At 42.0% G+C, this 14,904-nt stretch overlaps 1 protein-coding gene and 2 non-coding genes across 3 annotated transcripts; all 3 read right to left on the reverse strand.

Moving 5' to 3' along the window:
• Positions 1-5,005: 5,005 nt before the first annotated feature.
• LOC117489223 (parathyroid hormone-related protein-like) lies at positions 5,006-11,735 on the reverse strand. The gene is made up of 4 exons (XM_034138398.1): positions 11,512-11,735; positions 10,513-10,602; positions 6,027-6,569; positions 5,006-5,590 (listed from the first exon to the last, which is right to left on the reverse strand). The coding sequence occupies exons 2-3, from the start codon at positions 10,599-10,601 to the stop codon at positions 6,050-6,052; spliced, it is 609 nt and encodes a 202-aa protein (XP_033994289.1). The 5' UTR covers position 10,602; positions 11,512-11,735; the 3' UTR covers positions 5,006-5,590; positions 6,027-6,049.
• trnat-ugu lies at positions 7,099-7,171 on the reverse strand. The gene has a single exon. It is a non-coding gene; the product is annotated as a tRNA-Thr (tRNA).
• trnat-ugu lies at positions 7,759-7,831 on the reverse strand. Its single transcript has one exon. It is a non-coding gene; the product is annotated as a tRNA-Thr (tRNA).
• Positions 11,736-14,904: the final 3,169 nt, after the last annotated feature.

Below are 14,904 nucleotides of genomic sequence, written 5' to 3' on the forward strand. Positions count from 1 at the left end.
ATCTATTGCTTTTACTGATTAAATATGTTTCTTTAAATGTTTAAATATAGCCTCAGGCCGATTGACACATTACAGGCTTTATTCAGTCAATGTAGATATTTATTTCTAGTATTTTAGTATTCTAATTTTTTTTTAATTATTATAAGTGCATATAAATCATAGAGAAGCTGCTGTTTAAAATCTGTAAACAAATCCTAAAATATAATAGCCCTTCAGTGTTTCATCGCCTCCCCTACAACAAGGCAGCACAAGAGATGTTCAATTCCACCTCTGAGCACCTCTCCAGAGACGCATGGTTGGCGGCTGCTTGGAAGCAGGAGTGGGAGCTAGCCGGACCCTCCCGCATCCATCGCTACATCTGGGACCCAGGAGAGGGCGCCATAGCAGGAGACGACCTACCACGCGGGCAATGGCCCACACTAACCCGTCTACGAACTGGGGTCGGTCGCTTCAAAACATCGATGAAGAAGTGGGGCCTGGCAGACAGTGCTGCATGCGAGTGCGGTGACCCTGGGACCACCTGCCCTTTATATAGACCACCACCTGCCCTTTATATAGACCACCCTCGGAAGCCAGCAGTGCTAGACTCCTGGTGCTAGACTCCTGGTGCTAGACTCCTGGTACTAGACTCCTGGTACTAGACTCCTGGTACTAGACTCCTGGTACTAGACTCCTAGTTATAGACTCCTGGTACTAGACTCCTAGTTCTAGACTCCTGGTACTAGACTCCTGGTACTAGACTCCTGGTACTAGACTCCTGGTACTAGACTCCTAGTTATAGACTCCTGGTACTAGACTCCTGGTACTAGACTCCTAGTTCTAGACTCCTGGTGCTAGACTCCTGGTGCTAGACTCCTGGTGCTAGACTCCTGGTACTAGACTCCTGGTACTAGACTCCTGGTTCTAGACTCCTAGTTCTAGACTCCTGGTGCTAGACTCCTGGTGCTAGACTCCTGGTACTAGACTCCTAGTTATAGACTCCTGGTACTAGACTCCTAGTTCTAGACTCCTGGTACTAGACTCCTGGTACTAGACTCCTGGTACTAGACTCCTGGTACTAGACTCCTAGTTATAGACTCCTGGTACTAGACTCCTGGTACTAGACTCCTAGTTCTAGACTCCTGGTGCTAGACTCCTAGTTATAGACTCCTGGTACTAGACTCCTGGTACTAGACTCCTGGTACTAGACTCCTGGTACTAGACTCCTGGTACTAGACTCCTAGTTATAGACTCCTGGTACTAGACTCCTGGTACTAGACTCCTAGTTCTAGACTCCTGGTGCTAGACTCCTAGTTATAGACTCCTGGTACTAGACTCCTGGTACTAGACTCCTAGTTCTAGACTCCTGGTGCTAGACTCCTAGTTATAGACTCCTGGTACTAGACTCCTGGTACTAGACTCCTGGTACTAGACTCCTAGTTATAGACTCCTGGTACTAGACTCCTGGTACTAGACTCCTAGTTCTAGACTCCTGGTGCTAGACTCCTAGTTATAGACTCCTGGTACTAGACTCCTAGTTATAGACTCCTGGTGCTAGACTCCTGGTACTAGACTCCTGGTTCTAGACTCCTGGTGCTAGACTCCTGGTGCTAGACTCCTAGTACTAGACTCCTGGTTCTAGACTCCTGGTGCTAGACTCCTGGTTCTAGAGTCCTGGTGCTAGACTCCTAGTTCTAGACTCCTGGTGCTAGACTCCTGGTACTAGACTCCTGGAACTAGACTCCTGGTTCTATAGTCCTGGTGCTAGACTCCTGGTTCTAGACTCCTGGTGCTAGACTCCTGGTTCTAGAGTCCTGGTGCTAGACTCCTAGTTCTAGACTCCTGGTTCTAGACTCCTGGTGCTAGACTCCTGGTGCTAGACTCCTGGTACTAGAGTCCTGGTGCTAGACTCCTGGTTCTAGACTCCTAGTTCTAGACTCCTGGTGCTAGACTCCTAGTTCTAGACTCCTAGTTCTAGACTCCTGGTGCTAGACTCCTGGTTTTTAGACTCCTAGTTCTAGACTCCTGGTGCTAGACTTCTGGTACTAGACTCCTAGTTCTAGACTCCTGGTGCTAGACTCCTAGTACTAGACTCCTGGTGCTAGACTCCTGGTGCTAGACTCCTAGTTCTAGACTCCTGGTGCTAGACTCCTAGTACTAGACTCCTGGTACTAGACTCCTGGTGCTAGACTCCTAGTTCTAGACTCCTGGTGCTAGACTCCTGGTGCTAGACTCCTGGTGCTAGACTCCTGGTTCTAGACTCCTAGTTCTAGACTCCTGGTGCTAGACTCCTGGTTCTAGACTCCTAGTTCTAGACTCCTGGTGCTAGACTCCTGGTGCTAGACTCCTGGTGCTAGACTCCTGGTGCTAGACTCCTGGTTCTAGACTCCTAGTTCTAGACTCCTGGTACTAGACTCCTGGTGCTAGACTCCTGGTTCTAGACTCCTAGTTCTAGACTCCTAGTTCTAGACTCCTGGTGCTAGACTCCTGGTTCTAGACTCCTAGTTCTAGACTCCTGGTGCTAGACTCCTGGTACTAGTCTCCTGGTGCTAGACTCCTAGTTCTAGACTCCTAGTTCTAGACTCCTGGTGCTAGACTCCTGGTTCTAGACTCCTAGTTCTAGACTCCTGGTGCTAGACTCCTGGTACTAGACTCCTGGTGCTAGACTCCTGGTTCTAGACTCCTAGTTCTAGACTCCTGGTGCTAGACTCCTAGTTCTAGACTCCTAGTTCTAGACTCCTGGTGCTAGACTCCTGGTTCTAGACTCCTAGTACTAGACTCCTGGTACTGGACTCCTGGTACTAGACTCCTAGTACTAGACTCCTGGTGCTAGACTCCTGGTGCTAGACTCCTAGTTCTAGACTCCTGGTGCTAGACTCCTGGTGCTAGACTCCTGGTTCTAGACTCCTAGTTCTAGACTCCTGGTGCTAGACTCCTGGTGCTAGACTCCTAGTTCTAGACCCCTGGTGCTAGACTCCTGGTTCTAGACTCCTAGTTCTAGACTCCTAGTTCTAGACTCCTAGTTCTAGACTCCTAGTTCTAGACTCCTGGTGCTAGACTCCTGGTGCTAGACTCCTAGTTCTAGACCCCTGGTGCTAGACTCCTGGTTCTAGACTCCTAGTTCTAGACTCCTAGTTCTAGACTCCTAGTTCTAGACTCCTAGTTCTAGACTCCTGGTGCTAGACTCCTGGTGCTAGACTCCTAGTTCTAGACTCCTAGTACTAGACTCCTGGTGCTAGACTCCTGGTGCTAGACTCCTGGTACTAGACTCCTAGTTCTAGACTCCTAGTACTAGACTCCTGGTGCTAGACTCCTGGTGCTAGACTCCTAGTACTAGACTCCTGGTGCTAGACTCCTGGTGCTAGACTCCTAGTTCTAGACTCCTAGTACTAGACTCCTGGTGCTAGACTCCTGGTGCTAGACTCCTAGTACTAGACTCCTGGTGCTAGACTCCTGGTGCTAGACTCCTAGTTCTAGACTCCTGGTGCTAGACTCCTAGTACTAGACTCCTGGTACTAGACTCCTGGTGCTAGACTCCTAGTTCTAGACTCCTGGTGCTAGACTCCTGGTGCTAGACTCCTAGTTCTAGACTCCTGGTGCTAGACTCCTGGTACTAGACTCCTGGTACTAGACTCCTAGTACTAGACTCCTAGTTCTAGACTCCTGGTACTAGACTCCTGGTGCTAGACTCCTAGTTCTAGACTCCTGGTGCTAGACTCCTGGTGCTAGACTCCTAGTACTAGACTCCTAGTTCTAGACTCCTGGTGCTAGACTCCTAGTTCTAGACTCCTGGTACTAGACTCCTGGTGCTAGACTCCTAGTTCTAGACTCCTGGTGCTAGACTCCTGGTGCTAGACTCCTAGTTCTAGACTCCTGGTGCTAGACTCCTAGTACTAGACTCCTAGTACTAGACTCCTGGTGCTAGACTCCTGGTACTAGACTCCTGGTGCTAGACTCCTGGTGCTAGACTCCTGGTACTAGACTCCTGGTGCTAGACTCCTGGTACTAGACTCCTGGTGCTAGACTCCTAGTTCTAGACTCCTGGTGCTAGACTCCTAGTACTAGACTCCTAGTTCTAGACTCCTGGTACTAGACTCCTGGTGCTAGACTCCTAGTTCTAGACTCCTGGTGCTAGACTCCTGGTGCTAGACTCCTAGTACTAGACTCCTAGTTCTAGACTCCTGGTGCTAGACTCCTAGTTCTAGACTCCTGGTACTAGACTCCTGGTGCTAGACTCCTAGTTATAGACTCCTGGTACTAGACTCCTGGTGCTAGACTCCTAGTTCTAGACTCCTGGTGCTAGACTCCTGGTGCTAGACTCCTAGTTCTAGACTCCTGGTGCTAGACTCCTGGTACTAGACTCCTGGTGCTAGACTCCTGGTGCTAGACTCCTGGTACTAGACTCCTGGTGCTAGACTCCTGGTACTAGACTCCTGGTGCTAGACTCCTGGTACTAGACTCCTGGTGCTAGACTCCTAGTTCTAGACTCCTGGTGCTAGACTCCTGGTGCTAGACTCCTAGTTCTAGACTCCTGGTGCTAGACTCCTGGTGCTAGACTCCTAGTTCTAGACTCCTGGTTCTAGACTCCTGGTGCTAGACTCCTGGTGCTAGACTCCTGGTGCTAGACTCCTAGTTCTAGACTCCTGGTGCTAGACTCCTGGTGCTAGACTCCTAGTTCTAGACTCCTGGTTCTAGACTCCTGGTGCTAGACTCCTGGTACTAGACTCCTGGTGCTAGACTCCTGGTACTAGACTCCTGGTGCTAGACTCCTAGTTCTAGACTCCTGGTGCTAGACTCCTGGTGCTAGACTCCTAGTTCTAGACTCCTGGTTCTAGACTCCTGGTGCTAGACTCCTGGTGCTAGACTCCTGGTGCTAGACTCCTAGTTCTAGACTCCTGGTGCTAGGATGGGTTAACAGCAGAGAACACATGTCACTGTGTGCTCTGCATGTGAGAGCATTAAAGAGGGTTTCATCCCTCCCTATTCTATCTAGAAAGTGAGATTAAAGAGACGTGAGACTGCGAGGAGGATTCTGTCAAATGTTTAATCCGTTCAGTACAGGGTGTTTATCTCAGTGCAAGAGCCAAAACCAACACATATCGAGCCGTTTGGTTTGTGTACAGAGAGTTTGAGAAGCAGAGCATGTGGTGGAAACAGAGGCAGCGGGACTCAAACACTAAATAAAATAACAAACCATTTTTATCAGAAAACATCCGAAAAATCAGCAGCGAGAAATAAAAAAACTGAACAAAAACACAAAGAGACGACCGTCGATTTTTCTTCATTTCATTCAACAACAAAAAACGTAATGGTATATATACTTATATTTATATATCTAAAGTGCATTATGGTACAAAAATATAGAAGGTCAGCAGCACCCCGATACATTTAGAAAAATAAATACACCATTCAGACAAAATAAATTACCAAGAAGCAAAGGATTCACAAAGAGTAACATCTGTCGCCTCGCAGCGCAAACTTTCATCGTCTATCTATTCTGATATATTTAGAATATTTACACACAATAAATATTTTCCAATTTCTTTCCAAATAATCACGTTCACAGAGAAACTGCAGCGTGAGAATTTAGGAGTCGAGTGTCCGCAGGTTTCTGAAACACAGAGAGGGAGAAATACATTAAATCACAGTTTTTATAAATAGATATAATTCTAAATAATAATTAAGATGCAAAACTATAATATATCGTATTTATTTTGTTGCTAAATATCCTTTGAAATGGATTTGAAAGAATTACATAAAAAATACAGTGTTTCTAGACCGAAAGACAACGTTCCTTTAAGCACATTGAGATTTTTTATTTTATTTTAAAGAGTGATTTTAAAGCTTAAAACCCTTTAAAGTGTTGATTTATTTTAAAATAAACTAAAAGCCATATTTTTCCTGTTAATCTTTGACTTTTTAAAAATTATTATTTACCAGAAAATCCAAGGTTTATTCAAAATACATTTGCTGATATTTTCTGATATGTAACGTAGATGCTGCCTTCAGGGTCTCCTAAATAAAGTAGTAAATCTCATGTCTCTCACCTGTGTCAGAGTTTGACAGCGTTTCACTTCCTCTGCAGTCCGAGCAGCGTTTTCCACTCCAACCCTTTTCCACTGCCTCCATCTTCTTCCTCTCTCCTCTTCCTCCCCCCTCTTCCTCCCTCCTCTTCCTCCCTCCTCTTCCTCGTCCCTCCTCCCAGTGATCTTTCCCTCCTCTTCCTCTTCTCCTCCGCTCCTCCTCTCCTCCTTCCTCCTCTCCCTTTCTTCTTCTTTTTCCCTCTCGGAGATTTGTTCGTTTCCTGTGGGAGATTTTCTTTTCCCTTTTCCTCTCCCTCCCTGAAGATGAGGGGGAGGTTCTTGGTTCCCCCCGGGGGTTTTGAGTGCATGGTTTCTCCCGTGGTGCTCACCCCCCCTCCCTCGGTGCTGGTTCCTCCCCCTCCAGATGGGGGAGGGCGGGGGGGAAGATCTCTGGTTTCTGCAGTGTGAACTTCATCCAGAAGCTCCTGAAGCCACATCCTCCTCTTCAGGTCCTGCAGAGAGCGACCCTTATCGTGCATCAGCTGGGCGTGAGACACCGAGCGCTTTCTGAGGGGCAGACGGACAGGAAAGGGTTAATACAATTTACAGAGTTCCTTAAAGTAGACTTTTCTTTCTGCAAAAAATACAGAATATTTTATTTAATTCTGCAAAAAAACACTCAAAATACATATTATTAAATACAAATTATAATATTAAATTGAATTGTTTAGTCAGCAATAAGTGCATGGGAAATATGAATAAATTAGACTTTTGTTCTGTAAAAAACGAATATTTATTAAATTAGAAATATAGAATTTCCCTTAAATTTGACTTTTTCTTTTACTGCAAAACAATCAAACCGACTTTTTGATCAAATGAGGCATTTCTGTAGAAAACAGATATTATTTATTACTTTAGAAAATTATATAAAACTCGTTCTTGCCTTCAAAAAGCCCACAGGATATTTCATAGTTGAGACTTTACAGAATGAGCTCTGGGAGGTGTTGAGTAACTTCCATCTGATCTCAGGTCGCTGGGTTTCAGTTTCTTTTTAGTAACACGTTTATATTTTTATTACATTTTTAAAACTTCTGTCAGGCCCCAGCGAGAATTGAACTCGCGACCCCTGGTTTACAAGACCAGTGCTCTAACCACTGAGCTATGGAGCCTGGGTGACTTTAAGCCACGCCCATTACAGATTTACGCGCTCATGGAAATCACTACAGTAAACACACTAGCTACATTAGGAAATAGAAGACATTTAAAAAAACCTTTCAGTCGGAAGAAACCCTACAAACAGTGTGCGAATCTCTCTCTCTCTCTCTCTCTCTCTCTCTCTCTCTCTCTCTCTCCGGTATACCGTATATTGCGCAATAAACGGGAGATGGGGACCCCCCCCCCAGTCTAGGAAGTATACTGGACTAAAACTCCCACTGTACATTTCACATTTATGTTCAATCTAATATTTAATATTCCACTCCTCACACACTAAATATATAATATCCTGCTTATATGTTGTTTCTGTACATTTGTATTTCAACATGTTCATTTTCAACTTTTTTAATGCTATGTTTTTTCTATTTTAGATGTTTACATTTTGCATTGTTTATTTCTAGTCTTTTAATTTCTATAATGTGCAACGCCTTATCTTTTTATGCTGCTGCAACGCAAACATTTCCCACATTGGGATCAATAAAGTACTTCTTATAAGTTATCTTATCTTATTCCTACTTTAAAAAAAAAAAATGTGTGAGTCAGGCCCCAGCGAGAATTGAACTCGCGACCCCTGGTTTACAAGACCAGTGCTCTAACCCCTGAGCTATGGAGCCTGGGTGCTACTGAGCTACGCCTACATCCTATTTAAAGAGCCACGTCATCACTACTGTAGTCACTACTGGGTAGTACAAATAAGAAGCAGTTAATGTAAGATAGTTATTATTATCTTATATATAACATTTCAAGACCACGAGGAGCTGTAGCAGTATTTAAACTCTCTAAAGAAGAAGAGGTTTAAATGCTGTACAAATCCTAATGGTGTTTGGCGCAGAACGACCACAAGGGGGTGCTGTCTGCACATACAACCTCATCACACCTCACTGAAATGTTTCTACAATTTGCATGAATTAACCAGCTTGTGCTTATGTTTTTAAAGGCATAATAAAGTTGTATTTAAGATGGAAAATGTATTATTTTAAAACAAAGCCATGAGGAGGTTAAGGCAGGGTTTCAACTCACAACCTCTGGGTTACAATATATCTGTACAAATCATAAGGCCATCCAAAAACACTGAAAACGTGACCAACACTTAAATGAATGTTCCTACATTTTCAGGTGTCATTTGTGTAATGTACCACATGGCACAAAGAGACCACAAGAGGGCGCTGTCAGCACAGAACACATCTCACTCAACTCCATTTAAAATGTGTTAAGGCGGCAAAAAGGACTCAAAACCAGTGGGAGATTAAGATGAAGTACATTTACTAAAGTGCTGAACTACTTTACAGTTTGGAGGTACTTTATTTATATTAGCAGGTTTAGGAAGCCGGTATGACTCTTTAAAGTAGAGAGGACTCTTTAAAGTAGAGACACTACATACTGATATACACCTGAACATCAGCAGGAGAGGACTCTTTAAAGTAGAGACACTACATACTGATATACACCTGAACATCAGCAGGAGAGAACTCTTTAAAGTAGAGACACTACATACTGATATACACCTGAACATCAGCAGGAGAGGACTCTTTAAAGTAGAGACACTACATACTGATATACACCTGAACATCAGCAGGAGAGGACTCTTTAAAGTAGAGACACTACATACTGATATACACCTGAACATCAGCAGGAGAGAACTCTTTAAAGTAGAGACACTACATACTGATATACACCTGAACATCAGCAGGAGAGGACTCTTTAAAGTAGAGACACTACATACTGATATACACCTGAACATCAGCAGGAGAGGACTCTTTAAAGTAGAGACACTACATACTGATATACACCTGAACATCAGCAGGAGAGAACTCTTTAAAGTAGAGACACTACATACTGATATACACCTGAACATCAGCAGGAGAGGACTCTTTAAAGTAGAGACACTACATACTGATATACACCTGAACATCAGCAGGAGAGGACTCTTTAAAGTAGAGACACTACATACTGATATACACCTGAACATCATCAGGAGAGGACTCTTTAAAGTAGAGACACTCTACAGCGGGAGAGAACTCTTTAAAGAGGTCAGTAATATCCTCCTGAGCTGCCGTCTGTTTTTCTGCATACAGATATTTCCTGTTCTTTGAAAAGTGAACTCTTTAAAGTTGAACTTCAAACACAGAGGAACTTCCTGCTGGTTTTTCACCTCAGTTTTTCTCCAACACAAAAAAAGTTTCAGAAAAATAAAAACGACAACTCTCTGAATCTGTATGAAGACTAAATGGGAAATATGCACGATATTGCAAGCATGAAATGTGTCTATAAGGTTAAAAAAACATGTAATTTTTCTCTCAAATGTCCAGTTAAACTTCAGAGAAGATGACATGTTCTCTTTTGATCAAATAAATGCTGATTTGAATCCAATATTTTTAACATTTTCCACGTTTTTATTTAAAAATGTCCAACATTTTTGGTGGATTTGGTAGAAGTCTTCCTGCATTTAAACCTGGAAACGTCTAATATTTAAGTTTTTGGTTCAGAAAGGAGCATCTAGTTGGTTTTATTTCTATCTTTTATTAAATAATCCACTTTTCATTTTAGATTTCTACATTTTAAACCACTTTAAAGTCCTTTTTTGAGGAAAATAAGAGATAAATATAATCCCTAAATGCCAAGAAACTGATAATTTGATCAATACAATGTCAGAAAATGTGTTGTTTTTTTAACCAATAGTGACTTCTTATTGAACCAGGTAACTTTGAACTACTTCAGATTTGTTTAATTATTATTATTTTAGACAAACTTCTTGAATGTTTTGGTTTATTTAGTGAGAAAAACAGAAAACATGTTTTAAAATATATTTGTAACCAATGTTCACAACATTTAAATTAGATTTTTTGAGTTTGATAAATTAGGTCTTGAATGTGGAAATTATTTTATATTTAAAATATATTATTTTATGGACGGAATGTTTAAGTTTGGGCTTTTTTTGCAAGAATAAAATGCTTAAAAATCGAGTTTATTCCTCAGGATTTAGCTTCTGAACCCTAACTAAGACATCATGTGTAAATAAAGGCACAGAAATACTGGAGATTCAAAACTATTTTTTTAACGGATGCATCGAGGATTTTAAATATATATATATTTAAAATAGGGAGGCGTGTGGCGCAGTGGGTTGTGCGTTGGTGTTAGGATCAGGGGGGCACAGGTTCAAACCCCACTGCAGTCAGCATGTCGTTGTGTCCCTGAGACACTTCACCCCAAAGTGCTCCTGTGGGGATTGTCCACAGTATTGAGTATGTAAGTCGCTTTGGATAAAAGCGTCTAACATGTAATGTTAAAAACTTACATTCTGCTGCTGACGGCATCGATGGGGCGACCGGTGACCGGAGAGCAGAGCAAGAAGAGAGCGAAGATCCACTGCTGCAGGAAACTCATCCTACACACACACACACACACACACACACTTCATCAGAAGCTGCAGGGGATCAAACACCTCATCACTTTCCCCTCGTTAAATCTTGCAGACTTCACTTCTTGCACGTCTTTATTTCTGCAGTTTAACAACTTCTTATTTTAATGCGATAAGTGCCAAACACAAGTTGTCGCATAAAAGTAGACAAATATTTGCTTTTAGGGCAAAAACACAGGCTGAAAATCATCGAAACGGATCAAATTTGGTGTAAAAAGTCAAGAAATTGTGAAAAATGACACAAGAATAAGTCTTGGGTTATGTGTTAAAAATGTCATTTTCTGTCAGTAAAATAAGAAATAAATACAGGTCATTGTAAATATCTGACTTTATATCCATAAGCTGTCAGAAAAAGCTCCAAAAAATAATTTCTACATCAAAACTTTGGAGTTTAAAACGACAGAAATATTGAAAAAAGTCAGTGAAATGTCAAATAAGACATCAAATGCTGCAAAAAGTATTTATGATATGAACATGTTGGTGTTTAAAGTGACAGAAATGTCAGTAAAAAACGGACCATTTCCCCTTTATTATAAATATTGTATTTTATCCTCAAATCTGACACCAAGTCTCTCAGCTGTCAAAAAAAGCACTAAAAGTATTTCTTATTAATATTCTGTTTTTCAAAATCTCCATCCAAGTTTCTATAAGCGACTTTGGGATTTTAAATATTTTATGTTATTATTAAAAAAAGTCTCAAAGTGATTAAGAGGCGAGTCTGCGCAGAAACACGACCACATGTCAGATTCCTAATGAAGCAGCTCTGAAGTGCTCCAACATAAATAAAGACATTTCAAGAAAGATGCAATGAAGAAAGAGAAGAAGAAGCAGCTGCCGGAATAAGAGCAGTAGAAGAAGTGTTACTGGGACACTTACTTTCCCACAGCAGGGTTTTTTTATCCAAAAATAATTCACTTTGAGTCCTTTTTTTCTCCAACTTCCACAAATAAAGTCCAGGTGAGGAAAATTAAATGAAATGAAATCTCCACGAGTCGAAACACATCCAGGAGGTCAGAGTACGTCCTCGTTTGAAAACAGATGGGGAAGGAGAAGAAGAGATAGAAGAAGGAGAAGAAGAAGAAAAAGAGTCCTCCAGGTGTGCCGCCTCAGGTCGGTGTGAGGAGAAACTGAAGCAGGAGGAGAAAGGACGAGGAGCTACAAGGGGGAGGAGCCACAGGGGGAGGGGCTACACGGGGGAGGGGCTACAACAACTGAGGAAGAGGAGGAGCGGCAGGAAGGTGGCAGAGCGGCACCAGGAGAAGAGTTTAAGATTTAACAGAAGACAACTAAAAGTAAAGAGGTACGGAGGTCCATTAGTGCCAAAAACACTGCTCACGGAAGGAGATGCGTCTAGTGTTTAATACTGGGATGTCAGGAATCCATCCCTTAAGATTAGAGGACAGCAAATAAAAACAACACAATAAATAAAAAATGCATGAAGACAAAAACATTTTTGATAAAAAGATGGAGGTACGGAGGTCCATTAGTGCCAAAGACACTGCACATTCTTCCCTTAAGATAAGACAACAAATGAAAACAAAACAACAACATTGTGTTTGTTTGAGGTTAAAAGACTGACAGAAGAAACCAAACCTATGGGAGTCAATTAGTGACCACACTATCGAAATTCAAAATGTATTAATTGTAGAAATTGCTTCTTTATTTTCATGTCAACAAACTCATGTTGTTGTTTTTTTATCTACATAAAGGTATTTCGTCTGAACTGGATTTTTTTTTGAGACACATGATTAGAAACCAGATTCTCTTAATTAACGTAAGAAGTGACGTACAACCGGTAAATAATGAGCTTTTATGCTGCTCTTGTCTTCCGTAAAAAGACTTCCGATGGTCGTTTATTCTGAATTAATGACTGGACTAAATACGTCACTGTCCCCGTCGATGTTGTTTATTTGAGCGTCCGTAACGACTATAAATAAAGTTCCTCAGACGAAGCGTTCATGATGCCGATCAGCTGATCCCTCTGATTGTAATGAACTGATCTCGTTAACACGGGTCGTTAAAGCAGATCTGATGTGATCGTGTTAATTGGGACTTCAGGCTATGCTACATTAGCCTCGAGCTATAAAAAGCACCAAATGAACTGGAATATTCTTCTGGAAAAATACATTTAAGGGTTAATTAAATCTGTGAATTGGTCCCGAACAAAAAGCAGGTAATGACCCGACGATGACCCGACGATGACCCGGTCGTTACACAACAACTGAAGTTTCCTGTGTTTCTCTTGTGTCTCGAACGCGTCTCCAAGCTGCGTTTAAAACTCACAATCGTCTATTTTTTCCGAGTTATTATTGAACGGTTACCTTTATATTTGTATGAATATTTTACGGATTTACTACCAGCTAGCGTAGATGCATGCAAGACAACAACGTTAGCAAGAAAACACGAGCAAAGACTCACTACCAACTACTTTAAAAGAGACGTGTAGGGCGGCATGACGCACCATAACACAGCTCTTTAAAGGCCCATCTGTGAGGATTCTCAGGCATATTTTCATACAAAACCAGCAGCAAACCTGTTAAGATCAGCTGACAGCAGCATAACACTCTGCCCTGCAGTTATCCTCTGCACATGCTACACGCTAACACCAGGTTTCATGAACATTGGGCTTGTTTTACCACACTCAAATCAGGCGTAAAACATAAAGAAACACGGACATTAAATACAAGTTTCCTGAGTTAACCTCCACGCGGGACCTCAAACACCGCAGCGCTGACGGACACGTGTTGAAGACCTGAAATGTGTTCCAGCTGTCGCCTCACAATTAAAGCCAGACACACACACACACACACACACACACACACACACACACACACACACACACACACACACACACACACACACACACACACACACACACACACACACACACACAGCGCGAGCAGCAGCGTTTCACACGACGGAGATTTATGTGTAATTATGATCTGAGTTTTTTATTTGTTTCCCAGACGGCGTGTTTAGAAACAACAGACGTGTGATTAATGTGAATTACATCTCATCCAGGCGACTTCACACAAAGACCTTTGTTTCTTTTACTCTTTTGAAGTCAAACAATAAGACGATTGATTTGGGTTTTTCCGGAGTAATGGTACGGAGGCCGACAGGTGCCAACGCGCTGCAACAAAACTGTGATATTCTGCAGCTTCAGGAAGGATGCAGATATTAAAACCCAAATGTTCCTCATGTAGAAACATCTCCAGCAACATCACGTGCAGCTTTTAGAGAACATTCAGCAACTTGAGGAAACTTTTAGCATTTACTAAAAGCTGCAGAAACCAAACGCTGCAAATACAAAACGCTGTAACGATTACAGAGACGCTTTCCTCTAAGGACATTATTCACACGTCTGCTTGGACCCTAAGAATACTGAAAAGGAGATGCAAAATGAGGACAATTCCTACAATGCATCCAAAGACAATCAAAACAACTCAAGTTTAAACCCCAACAAAAATATGCAAAATGAATTTAAAATCCTGCAGAGATGTAATCAGTTGTTTCATGACATGTTGTATAAATATGCTTTTTAAAGTTTACTTTCTTTGATTTGTCTCTTTTTAGATGCTGCTTTATAACAAAGTAGTGAACGGAGACTGTGGCTCAGTGGGTAGTGTGCTGGTCTTTGAATCAGGGGATAGCAGGTTCAAACCCCACTGCAGTCAGCATGTCGTTGTGTCCCTGAGACACTTCACCCCAAAGTGCTCCTGTGGGGATTATCCACAGTACTGAGTATGTAAGTCTCTTTGGATAAAAGCGTCTAACATGTAACATGTGATGTGATGTAGTGAACGGGCCATCGTGCGGACGCCTTTTGTCCAACGGCCCGTTTTCATGTAAACTGTAGAAATAAAACTTGAACTACAGAAACATTTTGATTTGATTCTGTGCAAAATCTCTTACGTAAATCACTCAGTTAAGAGTGTCATACTTAAGGGGAAACTTTATGGGTTTTTTGGGTCCACTTTAAAAGGCCGAGCCCACCAGGAAAATGCCCTAACATGTATTCAAACCCACCATAAAAAGATGCAGAACAGCCGCTGAGATGAAATCAGTTTTTTCTCTCATTACATTTTATATAAAGTGCTTTTTTGTGTCTCTTTTTGATCCTGTTTGAAAAGCTTTTTTTTGTTGATTCTGTGCAAACACTCTCAGTAAATCACTAAATCAAGAGTGTCTTACTTAAAGGGAAACTTTGTGTTTTTTTGTCCCCTAACACACGGCCTTTTGTCCGCCATGTTTGTTTGGGTCCACTCT

The sequence above is a fragment of the Trematomus bernacchii genome, unplaced genomic scaffold (assembly GCF_902827165.1).
Source record: "Trematomus bernacchii unplaced genomic scaffold, fTreBer1.1, whole genome shotgun sequence".
NCBI lineage: Eukaryota > Metazoa > Chordata > Actinopteri > Perciformes > Nototheniidae > Trematomus > Trematomus bernacchii.

Coding starts and splice junctions, on each gene's coding strand:
- LOC117489223 (XM_034138398.1), bottom strand. CDS start 10,601: ATGAGTTTCCTGCAGCAGTGGATCTTCGCTCTCTTCTTGCTCTGCTCT. Junction 6,570..10,512: donor GATGCCGTCAGCAGCAGAAT/GTAAGTTTTTAA, acceptor TCTGCCCCTCAG/AAAGCGCTCGGTGTCTCACG.